Here is an 18742-nt window from a genome sequence, read left to right as displayed (position 1 = left end):
AACATATATCTACATCTGCGTTACGGATTTGGCATTAACATGATTGGATAGACTTTTTCTCGAACAAATTATATGAATTATAAGCTTTGATTAGTAAAACGACTCATTTCGACATTTGAAAAGGGTTTTGTACCATTGATCTAATGTTATCAATAAAAATGAAAGACACCATGTTCTCTTAAAAAGGGAATTAGTAATTACGACGTGCATAATAATGGAAAATTATGAATTCCATAGTAATGATCATGCAAATAATTGAAGTTATTCATAAATTCATAATAGCGTAGTAGAATAAATTTATCTCTATACCAACACGACAAAGTAATTAATTTCTTTATTTTATGTGTGCGGGATTTTTGTTTGATCCATACTATTTAATTTGGGACACATATTTGAAACTAGACAAAATTAATTAAATCGAACTATATTATTTAGTGTTTAGCTGGCTAGTCTAAAAAAATTTACTCTAGATTATTTCCATAAAGTCGAGTAATTAATTATTTGTACTTTAATTCGTGCTCTAACGCCACTTTCTAAGTTTCTTTGAAAAGTTTAACTTTTTCATAGCCAGTCACGCTTAGAATATAATACTACACTCAATACTATTCGTAATGTCGACAATACCGTACGGTGAATATAAGCTCTAATTAATATTCGCATAGTCACAAATTTTAAATATTATATAGTGTGTATCGGAATATACGCCACGTATAATTAAAATGTGGTGACATCTATGTAACTCTTTAGTCACCTGTGCAAATGATTTTAAAAATGATTTATCGTTAAAAAAAAAAAAAACCATCAATTTTGGTTAAATTTTAATTTATTTCGAAGCTTTAAAAATCGGTCATAAAAATTATAAATGTGTATATATATCTTTCTCAATTTCTCTCTGAGTTCTAATTTGAATGAAGCTATATCCAATTTGACATTCAAAAAAATTAAACAAAAACAACACTATCCATGAACTTTATTTTTTTTCTCTCAACATGCTTGGTCAATAACTCATCAATTTGCAAAATGTGTGTGAAAAATCAACATCATAGTACTAAAATTTATTTTTATAAAATTTGACCAAAATTCATTATTTTTTTTGGCAAATTTCCATTAAAAAAATAGATTTAAGTGGCAAAATAAATCAAGCATTACTACAATTTTGGTCCCTCATTAATAAATGATCAAAGTTAAGGGGTTTAAATTAAATATAAGCACACACGTGTTTAGGAAGCACACGTTCAAAATTGTACGACAATTCCTGCTGCAGCTTATGCAAACGTGGCAGCTGATACGATCGTAAATACCCACAACCCTCTGCCCTTTCTCGTCATTTCACCCACTCCAACTTTCTTTATATAACCCCCTTCCTCTGTTCCTTCATCTCCTCTCTCTCTCGTAGCTTCTCTCTCTGAAAACGCTCAACTGTAACACAAAACCACCTCTGAAATTGACAAATTCAGCTTCGAAAATGGGGTTTCCGGTTGGATACACTGACCTATTTCTCCCGAAATTGCTGGTATATCTGCTCACGGCATTAGGATTTCTGCGGAAATTCGTGTACGCGCTGCTCTCCGTGCTAGGGCTGGGCGATTTTCTGGAGCCGGAAACGGCGTCGTATCCGTCGGGCGAGGAGGCAGGGGGGGCGGAGCCGCGGTCGGTGTCGGCGGCGCTGATCCGCGAGCTGCTGCCGGTGGTGAGGTTCGCGGATTTGGAGGAGGATCTGGATCCGCCGGAGAGCTGCGCGGTGTGCCTGTACGAATTCGGCGGGGAGGACGAGATCCGGCAGCTGGCGAACTGCCGGCACATATTCCACCGGAGCTGCGTGGACCGGTGGATGGACCACGATCAGAAGACGTGCCCGCTCTGCCGGACGCAGTTCATACCGGAGGATATGCAGGAGGCGTTCAACGAGCGCCTCTGGCTCGCCTCCGGCATCTCCGATCTCTACGGCGACTACTCGCCGATTACGGCCGGTTTGTAGCTACTTTTTATGTTTTCTTTTTTTTTTGGGGGGGTTAGATTCGGGATTTTTGTAATAGCTTTTCTGGTTTTTTGATTGGTGGAAGATGGAGATGGTTGAGAGGTTTTGTAATTTGGGAAGTGGAATGTATATATTACATGAAAAAAAAATTGGACAAATATGGAAATTCAATTAAAGAAGCATAAGATTTATCTACTGTATAAAACATCTCCAACCGTATACCAAAACTTATTTTTGGTGTAGATAATTTCTCCAACCGTGCATCAAATTCAAACCCATTTTTGGATTTTTCAATGTAATAACATCAAATATGGTGTTTATTCCAAAATTCTGTTAGAGAAATACTCAAAAATGGTGTAAACTTAAAGATGGTGTAAATGGTTGGAGTAAAACTACTTTTTGGTGTAACATATACTCAAAAATGGGTTTGAGTTTGGCGTAAATGGTTGGAGATGACCTAAGACCATCTCTAACCGTACTCCATAAATGAGTTTTGGTGTAAAAATCTTCTCCAACCATACACCAAACTCAAACTCATTTTTGGAGTTTTTTTGTGAAACAACACCAAATATGGTGTTACTGCAAAAATTTTGTGAGATAAAAATCCGAAAATTGTGTAAATTTTGAATTTGGTGTAAATGGTTGGAGTAAAACTACTTTTTGGTATGACGTATACTCAAAAATGAGTTTGAGTTTGATGTAAATGGTTGAAGATGGTCTAATATTTTGAAACTAACAATTCTTTAATTTTCACCATATTTAAGGTTTGTTACTTCTAAAATTTGCACGTATGTATACAATTCCAAATGAGTAGCATAATATTGAAAGGTGGTTGGTGACTTAGGTGAGACAAACAATTTCATGAGGAATAGTAAATAGTGTATGCATTTATTGGATATGTTTTGAAGTATAGATTGAAATAAAGAATTGAGCATATGGGTGCAATCATACCAAATAGTTTCAGTGGATGATTTTGTTGAATGTGAATTAGAGTAAATAATGGTAACAAAGAAGGGCCTACTTAATTAGGACTAAGTTGGTGGGCTAGCGGTTTAATCCCTTTCTATTTTTATTTGTGCTTATCCTAATCAAGTTGTAACTTAGATAGGTGTCTTTCTCATCCATAATGACATAGAACAATGGTAATAATTGAGAAGTCGATTTATACTCCTTTTGTAGATAATATAGTGGTGGATTTCTTACTCCAAAGATATCAGGTTCAAATTTCATAGAATTTTTAAAAGCTTGATTCTGTTACATTTTTTTTTTTAATTGCTTATTATAAAACAATGAAGTTTTGTCAAATTGTTGCACCCTCAAAATTTGAAATACAAATCACAAAATTTTCAAATTCATGGGAATGTTGACCAAAATAATAGACCAGTTTTACTATTTTGGATCATCCATTAAAATTAGACCAATTTATTAATGCAGAAAGTCTTAAACTTTTAAAAAGTACTAATAATGTGGATCAAATTAAAATTTGTGGTATAGTCCCTCCGTTCTACAATAGTGCAGATGTATATTTTCAGCACGTGATTTAAGAAAAATTGTGTTAAGTAAGTTAAGTAAATGCAGAATAAAGTAAGAAATAAAAAAGATAGAGGAAAAAGAAAATAAAGTAAGAGAGAATAAAGTAAGATTGTGTTAAGTTTTAATAGAAAATGAAATGACTTTGTTGCAGTGGAATGTACGTGACAAAATGATTAAACCAATGAGAAGTGAGTATACAATTTAAAAATGACAAGGAAGTATTAAAAAAAATTTACTCCGTATTTATTTAACTTTTGAAATGGTGTTGTTGGACAAAAAGCAAAATAAAAAATTGAAAGATGGTTAGGCAAGGCATGAGAGTTTGGGCCAACATATAAAGCTGGGAGAGTAAGGCATGTGGATGAATGTCAGGAGCCATTCTCTCTCTCTCTCTCTCCTCAATCAATCATTTATTGTTAGGATTGCACCAATCGATTTACTTATTTCACACACCACACCTCTTCGAACAACACCAATCTAGTTTTAGCCTACAAAGCCTAGAAACAGAGGTAGACTTAGGTCAAGATGTCCAGAAAGAACCTCTCCATTATAATTCCACCATCCAGTTTTTGCTATTAGTATGAACATTAGTAAAGATAACAATAAAATAGTACTTTTTCTCGGTTCTATAGTAATTGAGGCGTTTCATTTCGGCATGAAGATTAAGAAAAATTGTGTTAGATAAGTTAAGTAAAGAGAGAATAAAGTGGAGAATGAAAAAAGTAGAGATATGAAGAGAAAACAAAATAAAAATAAGAGAGAGTAAAGTAGGTGTGGAAAAATATGTTGACTTTTACTAAAAAGGGAAACGACTCTATTACTATGGAACGTACCAAATATTGCAAAATAATTCTATTAGACTATTACTATGGAACGAAGGGAGTACTCCAATGTAGAGTTTGGTGGGTGTAATTGGATAAAATTTGACGTGAGTGTAACTACATTGGTAGAATAAGTAGCTAATTTAAGTAAGTAGCACTGGCGGACCTACACTTAATGGGGGAGGGGTTTTAGCCCCTAATGAATTCATTTTTTTAATTATTTTCTACTATAAAGTCCTAAAATTTATTCATATTCTATACACATTATTATATAAAAGTCCCTATTAATAATCTAAATTACCTACAAATTTATTTTTAAGGTAAAATTTGAGAATTTAGTCCATACTCTCGTTCATTTCTGCGTCCGCCACCGGTAATTAGTACTACTAGTAGTATACATTTAGTTGGGTAAGCTATCGTAAACGAATCTAAACACACATTATGTTTAGCCAACATAAAATTTTTTGAATCTTTTGTTTAAATTTTAGTGTTGTATTTAAATAGTAGTAACAACGTGGTTACAAAATCGATTATTTATCCTTTAGAGGGTAAATTGTTAATATGCCAAGAAAGGCAACCAAACAAATACACATTTTGGATGTGGTTTGAGTTTGATGGCGTCGTCTCAACTGAATTTATATTTGGCATGAAGTAATAACATCCCACAATATATTCTTTAGATAATTTTAAATTAGAATATTTTTGTCGTCTAATTTTCCATTTCAAAGGAGTCATGATAGCAGAGCAGCAAATCCAGCTGTGAAGATGAGATTGCTTTTGATTGTTATTTGAATTGGGACATCTCTCTAACTTGGACTAAATCAATGCTTATACCAATGGTTTTTGGTGGGGAATTTTGTTGCAATGCCTCTTCACTTCCCCAATGCTATATCAAAATATCCTACTACCAATTAAGTATCATCAAGAACGTTGTTTTGTAGTACTCCACAAGAATAATTATATTTTCAAATATTAAAAGATTAATCAAAATTTGACTAAATTTTGTGATGTAAGTAACTATTATCACTTTAATTTATTTATGTATCTCATTTGATTAAAAGTGAAAATAAAAGCAAAAAATAATAGCACTATGATCACCTCAATACATTATACTATTATGAGAAGAACCTGAACCTACCATAAGTATAATGAATAATTGTAGGATGAAGCTTCCTCACATGTTCGATGTGAACGAACACATTATAACAATGACTATTTATATGTTGTCTGATATTATAATACTCCATATGCGTGTACTCGCTGTAGTAACTAGCAATTAAAAATTAATTCAAGAATTGAATTATAATGCCTTATTTAATCGGAATGATATTAAAACGTGTACGTCAATTGTAGCCGCCCATTAAGACTCGATCAATCATTTGTTTCTAACCATACAATACATACAGCCTTCTTTCTATTAAATTTAGCTCTATCATAATTGGTGCAAAATTTATTTTAGAGTCACGTTGGACGTTACAAACACAAAACATGTAAATGCCATTTTATTATATACTAGTAGCATAAATCTCAAGTCATGGCAAGGCTTTAAAAAATTAGTAGGGGTCTTCATATGACTACCAACCAAATACTGTACTAGAATGTGCAACAGAAAATGTTTATGAATATCTATCAACAACCTCCGGATGATGTATTCGAACAACTCCGTCTCCGACCAACGAGCCAACGGTACAGAAGGAACACAAGCTCACCTCTGATAGCCTGCAGGGGGAGGAGGATAAGTTGGCTGCCCATACGCGGGTGGAGGAGGATAATTTGGCTGCCCATACGCGGGTGGAGGAGGATAAGTTGGCTGCCCATATGCGGGTGGAGGGTATCCGACAGTAGAGGGATATGGCTGATCAAGGCGTGACATTTGCTGGACGGGTGGAACTGCCATCGGTTGTGGCCCAAACTTACCATCACGCTTGTCCATTTCAATCTTGTGCTGTGTCTGATATTAACACAAAGGACAAACATTTTGATAGTAGAACTTATGAACCAAACCACAAAGTCGGGTTTTCTAACAGCTACACCAGCAATAACTTCACCTATTTCTTTATGCAGTTAATTATTGAACAAACGGTATAAAGTACTAAAGTGGCATTAGGCTTTACCTGCATACAAGCACAAACCCTGCAAAAACCAAATTATATTCGACTTAGTAGAGGATAGAAACAAAAGATTGACATTCAAGATATATGGTGAAAATTTCTTACGTGCAATACACCATATCCGACAAGCATGACAGAATCTGGGAAGCCTCTGAGATCTCTTCACTTCCAACGATCATAGCAACAATGGAGAAAATGCAAGCAATTTGTTGGAGGCAGACCATGAAACCCTACATACAGAACTAGCAGTTGGTCAAGCTGCATATTAAGGAGGTCGTAAGGGAAGAGCAGACGAGATTGGTTAAATTGATAGATCGGTTGAGTGCACACAAGTACATTTGTGTGTGTGTGTGAGAGAGAGAGAGAGAGAGAGTACAATGATGCAATTGTCACACTGTGTTGTTTGTATGTTGAATTCATCTTGCAACAAAAACCGAGTAGAGGCAACTGAATTTCCAAAGCACAGGAAAACCTGAAATTGCACTTCGATTATTTTCGTATATCAGCAATGCTTGGTAGCAGGAGTCAAACAAACAAAACAAGGAGAGCACAAGAATAGAGGCACTTAGTGCACACTGGAGAAGAGAGTCCATACCTTGCCAAAAAATGTTTTAAGCATAAATGTAGATAAAAGGAAAAAAAAAATAGAAATGGGTATCATAGCTGGAGAAATTTTGTAGCTTTCTAAAATCGCGGCAGTAATATCATAAATCATAAATCTTATAACACAAAACTTTGGTCCCCTGAACTTCATAGTACCTCAGTTGCAAGGCAAAATTCTGGGCAACGGCTTTCACCACATCGACCACTGCAAGGCATATACCCAGCACAGCACACATACCTGTCACAAAAACAGAAATAACGATTATAACCGCAACTGGTGGTCAAATTACAATCTAGAACATGAGAGATGATTGGTCATTACCGGGACATGTCATTGTAGAGTGCTCTTTTGCGGAGCATATACGACACACAGGGGCCACTGTAATATGGAAAGTTATTAATTACTTAACATATTCAAAAACTTGTTTTCACACTGCAGATGCAGAATCAAGGGCGGATGAAACAAAATTTTATGTCAAGATTGGCCATATACATGCTTAATTTTCAATCTTACCACCACAAACGATTTAATACCTAGAGAGGTCTTATGAAATTGCAACAAAGCTACATATCAAAGCTAAATCCTAAACTGGGCCAAAATGCTCTTGAAATATACTTCCTGATGTCTTGGTGGAGGTGGAGTCTGTGACCTATTAAGGGATAAACGATTTTTCTTACAGATAAGAGTTCCGCTGAACATGTTAAAGGGACAATAATTTTCAATCCCAAACCATAATGGTTTGTGATATCCTGGGGGAGTCTGACTGATTAAAGGAAATAGATTTTTTGTTTAAGTAAAAACTCCTCAAAGGTTAATGGTATAGACCAACAAAATCGAAGACGCAAGAGGAATCAAGAAATACCATTGTCCTCATTACTCAACCAAAAATTGTTTGAGACTTTGAGTAACAGGTCATGGCTGAGCTCGAGGATAATCTTGTTGCAAAACGAACGGAAGATGGCAGCTAACACATGCCCCACAGCTCAATTTTTAAAAATTCCAAATTTGAAGTGACAATGAAGAAAATGATGCCAATAATCGTTTTATTTTTGTGGTGGAAAACTGAAAATCCACCCCATTTTGTTATCATCCTAGTCACACTTCCAAATCCCGAAAATTTTTAATTAACCCAATCATAGCTTTAGCAAGGACATTCCTCGCCGTCACATATTAGCCATAAGCCACTAAGAGATATTTACTTTTTAATGATTGATTAGATACTACATGATTTTGTTTGGACACCTCATTAGCATTGCTCTAGTCCTAGCATATCAGTTTGATATGAATCATGCAAAATCAGCTCAAATGGAAGATTATCAAGATTCAAGGGCTTTTGAATATCACAAAGTTTAAAGTTTTACTTTTATCTATCTAGGCTAATCCTCAAAAGCACAATGCTTCCTCAAAGGATAAATTGATACTATTATTGTCATCATATTTTTAAATTGAACTCACATTCTTGCAGAAACTCAGAAATGAATATCTCGTTGATTGGAATGATCTTTGAATCCGTTGCCTTTAAATTTAAAACTCAGTTAATCCTAAATTAAGCACAAGTATATGAAGTAACTAATCCAAGTCAACCCTGAGTCGCAGCAAAGTCTCAAAGCCTAAGTTAACTAATCCGAGCTTTAAAATAACAACATCTGAAATCTTCAATTAAAGCATACTATTAATCAAAACGAAACACAGATCTGAAAAAACAAATAACACAAGAGCAGAAAACCAAGAAGATAGTAATTCCTTAGTAACGATAAACACATAAAACAATGAATCAATCAGTAGACTTACCACCAAAACGACAAGCAGCAATCTGCCCAAAAAGCATAAAAAAAAATTAAATCAGCAGCCTAACAAACACATTGGGCGTAAACGAAGAAATCGAATTAGGCGTAGAGATAAAGAAGTTATACAAAATAATACTCACATGGGGGATCATTTTGGATTGTGCGCATGAGATCGGTGTGCCAGAGATTACGATAATTCTGGCGCTGCTGCATCTTGTCCATATTCGCTTGAGACCCCATTTGTGGAGCTACCTGCTAAAAATCTCCCTAAATTGAGCTCCGATTTCAATTTCTCAAGGGGAGAAGAAACGGAGACGAAGAAGAGGAAGCGTAATTGCGAAAAAATTGATTGAGAAACTGACGCAGGAGGAGGTTCTACTGTACCAAGTCGTTGGATGACTTCTTTTTGAATCTTCTAATATTTTGACTTTTATATTCGTGACAAAATTTAGGGAGCCGGCAAAAATTTTCACGCATTAACAGTAAAATAAATCTATGTGAGTCATGTGACCATATTTTGTAGGAGTACTAACTAAAAAAAATTATTTAAGAAAAATTTATTTATTTATGCATTTAAATAAAATAAATGGATGCAAACATAGCACATGAAATATGAATAATATTGTGGTCATATATTAATGATTTTTATATAAATTTTTTAATTTTTCGGAATCATAAAATATAATTAATATATTTGATTTAAATTTGAAAAAGTAATATAGAAGCAATTCAAATATTATAAATAAATTGAAAATTCTTTTTAACTTGTCCATTAAACGAAGATATATGTTACTACTATAACATATACTCCCCCCGTCCCATTTTAGGAGTCCCGTTTTACTATTTTTGGGTGTCCCATTTTAGGAGTCCCGATTGAGATATTTCATTATTGGTAATAGGCCCCACATTTCACTCACCTTTTCACATTCACATTTTATTATAAAACCAATATATAAAAGTAGGACCCACATTCCACTATCTTTTTTCACCAACTTTCCATTATAGTATTTCTTAATACCCGTGCCCAACTCAACCGAGACTCCTAAAATGAGACCGAGGGAGTATCTAACTTACTTTTTCAAATTTGAATCAATTCAAATATATTTTTCAGAACCATACTTATTATTTGTATTTCATTCTTTACAATTTGGAGGTTTTTTAACTCGAAGGAGAATGAGTTTAATTTAAAACAGTCTCGTAATTACTTCAACTTCTAGTGGAGGGAGTAATAAAAAGGGGTAAGTATTTTAAAATGATACTACTATAAATTGTTTGAAGCAATACAGTTGTACTAGTATGTAGTCTACATTTACATAACCTGTCACAGAATTCTACACCTACAAATTATTTTTAAAAACTTAAAAGTTCTAGTAGTACCCTGTTATCTAGGTGAAATAGCACTTAATATTAAAATACTACCTATTACTTACTCAAACTCAGCCCCTTTCTCTTTTATTTATACTCGATGATTTAGTCTTTAATGGGTTGCTTTAGTAAAGGCTATAGAAGGCTTATGAAAATTTCAAAAATTTTACAAGTAGAAAAAAGAAGAAAAAAACATTTGGGTAAGGGTTAAAGCCCTACACTTTGCCTAACTGTGTCCACCCCTGTTCATGGCCATGCATTACAGTTTGCTTCAGACAGCTGTTGAATTTATTGAGCTCAAACACCATACTCAAAATAGCTCAAACCTAAACGAGAATACCAAAATACTCATTCAGAAAAAAGGATTATACAAAATCAGAAGAGGTTTATTGTTAAGATGCCTCTAATAACCGACTAGCTATTAGCTCCCGGATATCTGACTCAGCGCCAGCTCATGTCCAGCTCACCTCCAGCTCACCCACAACAGTCATCCATCTTTAGTGCATCAGCAACTTCCGCATCCACACGTATGCCACTTATTGATTGTCCGCGCTGATCATAAATGATGAGGAATTGAATATAAGTGATTATTGAGAAGTCCTGATCATTAAATGAAGACAAAATGCGTTTGATACTTACATTACTGGCTCCCCTTTCGTTCGGGACCACTTCATCAGTATCATCCAGGAGAGGAGCAGGAAATTCGTCGCCCCCGCGATCCATATAATCAGACCCAATCGCGTAACTTGCCCTGAGTTATAATTAAATGCACCGCATTAAAATAATGATATTAAACGCACTGCATTATAATAATGATATTAAACGCACAACATTATAACAATACTTACACCAACTGTGATCCATCTAGTTTGAAGCCATTCAGGGCTTTAATGCACTGCAGAGCATTCTGTTTTTTTTCAAACGTTGCTTCTCTGAAATAAAATAAGATATTAAAAAGGACTCATGATGCGAATCCATCCATTCATATTACAAAAGTAAATTAACCAATAAAATACTCACATTTCAAAGCATATACTGGGTTTATAGAACAAAATTTCCCCATCAGCTTTTCTTGCAATTGAGACCTTAGTCACCTTCCCGTATTTCCCAAAACATGTATTGCTCATCAAAGTCTGTTGATGTATAGGATTGACTAGTAAGAACAAGCTTATAAAACAATACAATTAAAAATGGTTTACTTACAGCATCATTAGCAAATTTGAGAGGTATTCCCCTCACAGTTACAGTAGTAAATGCAATCGCTTTCGGCTTTGGCCTATAAGTATAGTAACATGAGATAAGTGGCTTTAAAACAATCTAATTAAACTTAGACTCGGGTGCAAGGACTGACCTCGGTAGCCTAGCAACAAATCCGGCCTACAATCTAATTAAACTAATACTCGGGTGCAAGGACTGACCTCGGTAGCCTGGAAACAAATCTGGCCTTATCATAGCGTTTACCACACGCAGGACAAGTCCCTACAGCACCTTTCTTGTACCGTGCTACTAGGCTGTTCCAACATCCAAAACAAATCTGTAAAAAGTGGAGTATGCGATTAGTTTGAGGATGCCCGATTCTCACCACCCTTTGCAACATCTTTATCTATCTTGATAACAAGTGAAGTGTTGTAAAACAGAATATAAACCTTCAACATCTTTATTTTTCTTCATAACAAGTGAAGTGTTGAAAAACAGAATATACACCTTCAACATCTTTATTTTTCTTCATAACAAGTGAAGTGTTGAAAAACAGAATACATCTTTATTTTTCTTGATAACAAGGAAGTGTTGAAAAACAGAATATAAACCTGATAACCGCATTCGCATTCTGAAAGCAGCGGCTGGTTAGGATACAACAGCTCCAAATTCAGCTCCATCGGACACTCTCCACATAGTCTAACAGCCGTCGACCTAGACGTAAAAACACACATGAAACGAAAAATATATTATTACTCAAGAATATTGAAGACGAATTTCAGATTTTAACCTAAGGAATTTGAAATTTTACATGCTCATTGCTTATGAACTGCTTCTGGTCGATCGTCGCTTCAATATTCTAAACCACAGCGCATGAAAATAACTTAAATCAGATAATTGAAGACGAATTTCAGATTTTAACCTAACATTTCATCAGCGTATGAAAATAATTCTGATTCATTCAGATTTTAACCTAACATTTCATCAGCGTATGAAAGATTTTAGGAATTTGAAATTTTACATGTCGATTGCTTATGAACTGCTTCTGGTCGATCGTCGCTTCAATATTTTAAACCACATCGCATGAAAATAACTTAAATCAGATAATTGAAGACGAATTTCAGATTTTAACCTAACTTTTCATCTGCGTATGAAAATAATTCTGATACTTCAGATTTTAGGAATTCGAAAGTTTACATGTCGATTGCTTATGAACTGCTTCTGGTCGATCGTCGCTTCAATATTCTAAATCACAGCGCATGAAAGTAACTTAAATCAGAAGAAGAAGAAGAATTTGAGATATTAGAAAATAATCATTATCAGAGAAATTTGAAATTTTACCCGCGATTGCTAACTGCTTCTGGTCGATCGTCGCTTCAATGTCAAGCTAGAAGTTTTTATTTATAGCAATCTTGTTGTTGGGCCAATTTGATTATGGCCCATTGCAAAGGCCCATATCTGCAGTTTCTAGATACTTCGGTGGTAGAAAAATTCACGTGTCGCGAAAGGCCTCTGTAACATCCATGACCCATTACATTTTGTTCTTTATAATATTTAATCATAAATAAAATTATATGTATATATAAAGTGGTTATGGTATGGACAATCTTCAATTAATTACAACAGATTAATATATTTAGATAGGAGCATATTAGGAGTGTGATCCGTTGCTAACTTGTTAATTCATCAAATGCAATGTATTAAAAATGTTAATACAATAATACTGAAATGTCAACATAAACTTAAGTTAATATTTTAATACATTATGTTGACATTGATATTTAAATGTCAACACAGTTTATTAAAATGTCGATACAAATATGTGTTGACATTTTATTGTGATCGTGTTGATATTTTTAATACACTACGTTGATAAGTCAGCAAGTTAGCAATTTAAGAAAAATTAACATTTTAACGCACCACGGGTATATTATATATAAATGTTAATTGTAAAATTCAAGTAGAAATATTTCAAATAACAATAAATACTTAGATTGAGAATTATGAAGAATGTAGAATTTTAAACAGTGTAGTATAAAGTGATGCGAATTAATTCTATATATTGGCATAAAATTATTCATGCTTCATATGCATAAAAATAGATAACTACTACATGTACGTAGCAATGGAGGGCTGCCCCCCAACATCCGTCCCTGTGCGTCATTGTAGTTTTAGGTTCAGCAAATATAATACTCCCTCCGTCCCGGCTAAGATGACACATTGCTTAGCCGGCACGGGGTTTTAGGAGTTATTGGTTAAAGTGTTTAATTGAAGAGAGAAGGTAGGTGTAAGTATTAAAGTAGAGAGATAAAGAAAGATAAATATTTTAATAGGAGTGGGAAAAAATGGTTGAGTGTATTAATTGGAGAGAGAAGGTTACCAAAAAAGGAAATGTGTCATCTTAATTGGGACAAACTAAAAAGGAAAACGTGTCATCTTAAGTGGAACGGAGGGAGTAAGAAACTATTCCTTCTCCTTCTGTCCCAATAAATATGAAACATTTAGTTTCTGGCACAAGATTTTATGCAATGTTGTTTTATGAGTTAATGAAGAAAGAGTAAAGTAAGAGAGAGAGAAAAGTAGAGAGAGTGATATTTCCATTTTAGGAAACGTTTCATTTTTAGTGGGACAACCCAAAAAAAAAAAAAACCTTGCATTTCTAATGGGACAGAGGGAGTACTTGTGCTATTTATAATTTTCCTAGGTCTTTGTTTTTTACTGTCTCTGATTATATTGTACAACTAATTTCATTTTATAAAGTTATGCTGAAGTAATCGTAAATAGCACAGTATAAGTTAAATTACAATTATTATACAATATAATTATTGTAATTTAAACTATATTTGTGATTACAGTTATAATGTAAACTACAATTACATGAGTCATATACGTACTATTTTATATTATCATATATTATTTGAGTTATAACAAAAATTAATATATTTAATTATTTTTATTCTTTTTTTTTTTACTTTACTCTCTTTTCAATCATATACGTGTGGACTATTTTTTTCTTAATTACTTGTCTATTTTATTCTTTACACAATTAATTCACTAAGCATATTTTCTTAAATTTATGCCTAAACAACGACGCAAATTATAAGATATTTAAGAAAATTATTGACCTACAATTATTAAGAATATTTGCAATTGCATCATATTCATATTGTGTGCACCTACATTAATTGTTAAGAGAATTTGTAACTATATCAATATGCATAACTATATCAATTTGGTAAATCAACACTGTTCATAAGAAATAGAGCATATTTCATTTCTTTCAAAATTGATAAGATTTGCTATCTTGTTTCAATTATGTGGGCCATGCCTACCCAAATCTTTACGGGCCTATTTACGTACTCCCTCTGTTTCACAGTAGTTGAGTCATTTTACCATTTCGAAAAGTTTCTTCATAGTTGAGTCGTTTCCTTATATGGTAACTTTTTCTTCGTTCTTACTTTACTCTCTCTTACTTTATTCCATCTACTTTATCCACTTTATACTTTATTCTTTCTACTTTTTCCTCTCTATTACTTTTTTTATCTACTATATTTATTTAACACATCCAACATTACTTTCTAAAACTCCGCGCCGAAAAGTTTCACCTTAATTATAGTGAAACAGAGGAAGTAGAAATGAAACAGAACGAAGTGAACATGCCTTTAAGAGTCCTATTTCACATTTACCAAAAATATTAAGTGGGCCCCACATTCCACCAATTTATTCCACTCACATTTTATTATAAAACTTAATGGGACTCATATTCCGCGACGAAGGGAGGATTAAATAATTAATAATTTAAGGTGCATCAAGGAGTATGTATATGCTAAATAATTGGACCCCTTCCGGTCCATTGCAATCGAATCGCTTTTTTTGTGATAAATGAAGTATAATGGTTATCAGAAAGAGATGAAGGGGTACATAAGTATATACTAGTACTATATGTTGGGTGAACAAACCAAACCCCCTATTGATTGGTTAGCAATCCTGGTTGTGAAATACCACATCCACACTCTTATCCTCTACATCAGTGAATAATTAGAGGTTAAACTAAAAGCTAGGGTCTATTAGAGTAGAGTACCTACTAAATACATACTCCATATATTACAGCCAGTCTTTGCCAACTCACTGAAGTCTCTTGGCCGCACGAATAAACTCCACAATCACTTGTACCTAGACTTATCTATCATAAATATTTCTACTTGTGCCATACCATCGACTTTAATTGGGCAGAACTAAATTTTAGCAGTTTATTACTTTATGTTCATTACTACATGATAAAATGTTAGCAGTTTATTATTTTTTTAAATTTGATGTTAATTTATGGTTGTCATCTTCCAAACTATCTTTGTCGTTTTCTTTTTTCTCACTCAAACCGAACAAAACAAATACTACCACCATTCAACTATAGTATAGTAGTACTCATTATTATATTACGTTTCTTAATAATAGAAATCTTTAACTAATAAAAGTTCTTTTAATATGTAGTAATGAATATAAAGTAATAAACTGCTAACATTTTATCATGTAGTAAAGAATAAAGTAATGCATTTTATTACAAACAATCTAAAAACTAATACTTCAAGACTAAGCAAATCAAATCCCAAGGAAAATGCATTTTTTTAAAGATCAACAATGGAAAACTATTTTAAAGAAAAAATATCTTACCAACTGAGTTGCACTACATTATCAGGAGTTTAGATAGTTGTACATATCTTCGTCAGTCACGTATTCACTAACAAATAAACTAGGAGAAAATTCCACCTTGCAGTTCAAAGTCCTTGTCAAATACTCCCTCTGTCCCATTAAAAATGCAACATTTTTCTTTTTTTATTGTCCCATTAAAAATGAAACTTTTCATAAAATGGAAACAACTCTATCTCTACTTTTTCATCTTTCTTACTTTACTCTCTCTTCATTCACTCACAAAATAACACTACATAAAATCTCATGCCGATTTCCAAATGTTGCATTTTAAGTGGGACGGAGGGAGTAGTTTATTACTCCCTGAAACACTGTGCAATTTGTATAACACCCTTTCATCAATCTGAGACATTTCATATCTATCCTAATCTAAGAGCATCTCCAATGGTAGGCTAGCCACCGGCTAGCCGATTCGCCGCGCTAGCCGGTCGGCTAGCGGAACCATTGCAGCAGGCGAGCGGCAAATCGGCTAGCCAATCGGCGTGGGCTGGCCGATTGGTGTGCGCTGGCCGATGCGCTAGCCGATCGGCTAGCCGCTATTGTGGCACCGCGATCGGCCAGCGATCGGCTAGCGCCGATTTTCATTTTTTTAAAAAAAAAAAAACCTATATAAACGCGATTTTCATTCCATTTTCATTTGCACCACTTGTTTTAACGAGTTTTCTCTCTGTCTAACTTTCTGTTTAAGAGCATCATCGAGCGATGAGTAACGCTGGTGGTAGCGGTAGTGGTAGTGGTGGGGATCGTGAGGAGTACGAACGGAGGATGAACGAGGCTATGGAGGCCTACATGAACCGCGGGATGGAGCGGTACATGCGTATGGTGGAACAGCACTACCACCAGCAGGCGATACCTCGCCCTCCACCAGTTGTCCACCACCGAGCAGTGATTGATCGGGATCACTTAGCTGCACATGAGCGGTTGTACGCCGACTACTTTTCAGAGCGCCCGCGGTTTCCCGCCAACATGTTCCGGCGGCGTTTTAGGATGCGCAGGGAGTTGTTTATGCGCATCGTTGGGGCATTGGAGCGTCACTATCTGTGTTTCCGCTTCCGGCACGATGCGGCTGGCAGACCCGGCCACACCCCTATCCAAAAGTGCACGGCGGCAATCAGGCAGTTGGCCTACGGAGGCGCGGCAGATATGTGGGATGAGTACCTCCACATCGGTGAGTCGTCAGCCCTGAAATGTCTGAAGGAGTTCTGTGACGGCGTGGTAGACATTTTCGGTGGGCAGTACCTTCAAAGCCCTACTGCCCAAGATTGTCAGGATCTGATGCAGATGCACGGGGAGAAGCATGGGTTCCCCGGGATGTTAGGCAGCATAGATTGTATGCATTGGGAGTGGAAGAACTGTCCGACTGCTTGGAAGGGGGCCTACACGACCGGCTACAAGTCAAAGAACCCCACGTTAATCCTCGAGGCCGTAGCTGATCACCGGCTATGGATCTGGCATGCGTATTTTGGGGTAGCCGGGTCGAACAACGACCTCAACGTCCTGAACTCGTCTCCCCTCTTCAACGAGAAGTTCCAGGGCGTCGGTCCAGCCGTCTCATTTGTGGCCAACGGCAACCGGCATGATATGGGCTACTACTTGGCGGATGGGATATACCCTCGGTGGCCGGTCTTTGTGAAGACGATCAGACAAACAAGTGATGAAAAGAAGGCCTACTTTGCGCAACGACAGGAGTCGGCACGCAAGGACGTGGAGCGCGCATTTGGTGTGCTCCAGTCTCGATGGGCGGCAATTAAGGGTCCAACGCGTTTGTGGAATGTCGGCTGCGTTGGCCAAATAATGTACGCCTGCATTATCCTTCACAACATGATCGTCGAAGACGAAGGCGTACAACTGACTAGTTGGGCCTATGACGATGAAGCCGGTCCAAGCCACGGAACGGCCACCCCTAGTGTACGACAGGGGGTACCTCTCGATGAAGCCGACCGACTCAAGGAATTTGCCAGCATGCGCCAAGTGGATGCTCATATTCAACTCCAAAAGGATATAATTGAAGAGTTGTGGGCACGGAGGATTGCACGGAGATAGTTTTTTTCTTTATTTATGCATGTAATTTTTTTTTTATCTATGTAACTTTTTTAAATGCAATTAATGAATTTTCCCATACCGTATATGTGTCGTAAATTTATTCCGTATTTTAATCGTAAATTTAATTCCATAAATGTAGTATATTTTGAATTGTTTTTATTGCGGCTGGCCTATGGCTGGCCTAAATCTGACGTGGCAGGTGGTTTTTTTGGTGTTGCTGACGTGGCAGGGGAGAGAATGGCTGGCCTATGGCTGGCCTAAGTGCCATTGCGGATGCTCTAAAGTGACAATTTGGTGAAAAGACATTTTTATCCTTTTTGGAGGGAAAATGTAAAACTATTTTATTTACCCTTTTGGTCATTTTAAGAAATGGCAAAAGAGGCAGATATTATTGGATAAAAAATCTATACAATCAAGAGGGACGGACGAGAGAGAGAGGTGAGAAGAAAAAAATGAAGAGGAAGGAGAGTGAGAGAAATGCCGGTGGCGCCGGTTAGGTGGCTGTGCAAAACCACCAAAATACTCCGGGGCACACTACAGCGAGGGCGGAGGAATTGGCGAGGCAAAGCGGTTGATCGGCGAGGCTGTGCAAAAGAAGT

The 18742-nt window shown here is 35.7% G+C and overlaps 2 protein-coding genes and 1 pseudogene across 2 annotated transcripts; 1 reads left to right on the top strand and 2 right to left on the bottom strand.

Moving 5' to 3' along the window:
* Positions 1-1373: 1373 nt before the first annotated feature.
* Positions 1374-2157, top strand: LOC125211777 (brassinosteroid-responsive RING protein 1 pseudogene; annotated as a pseudogene).
* Positions 2158-5810: 3653 nt separating this feature from the next.
* Positions 5811-9240, bottom strand: LOC125198261 (uncharacterized). Its single transcript, XM_048096644.2, has 8 exons — positions 8975-9240; positions 8839-8860; positions 7369-7425; positions 7203-7284; positions 6820-6915; positions 6549-6673; positions 6447-6465; positions 5811-6283 (listed from the first exon to the last, which is right to left on the bottom strand). The coding sequence occupies exons 1-8, from the start codon at positions 9072-9074 to the stop codon at positions 6038-6040; spliced, it is 747 nt and encodes a 248-aa protein (XP_047952601.1). The 5' UTR covers positions 9075-9240; the 3' UTR covers positions 5811-6037.
* A 1105-nt stretch (positions 9241-10345) lies between these two features.
* On the bottom strand, positions 10346-12256 carry LOC125198259 (putative general negative regulator of transcription C16C9.04c). Its single transcript, XM_048096641.2, has 8 exons — positions 12208-12256; positions 12008-12110; positions 11618-11733; positions 11403-11475; positions 11220-11332; positions 11048-11131; positions 10839-10950; positions 10346-10751 (listed from the first exon to the last, which is right to left on the bottom strand). The coding sequence occupies exons 1-8, from the start codon at positions 12213-12215 to the stop codon at positions 10674-10676; spliced, it is 687 nt and encodes a 228-aa protein (XP_047952598.1). The 5' UTR covers positions 12216-12256; the 3' UTR covers positions 10346-10673.
* Between the last annotated feature and the right edge of the window lie 6486 nt (positions 12257-18742).

The sequence above is a fragment of the Salvia hispanica genome, chromosome 3, assembly GCF_029641045.1.
Source record: "Salvia hispanica isolate PSC_SH4W2 chromosome 3, Shi_PSC_v1, whole genome shotgun sequence".
Classification (NCBI taxonomy): domain Eukaryota; kingdom Viridiplantae; phylum Streptophyta; class Magnoliopsida; order Lamiales; family Lamiaceae; genus Salvia; species Salvia hispanica.
This window is presented reverse-complemented; position numbering and strand designations above follow the sequence as displayed.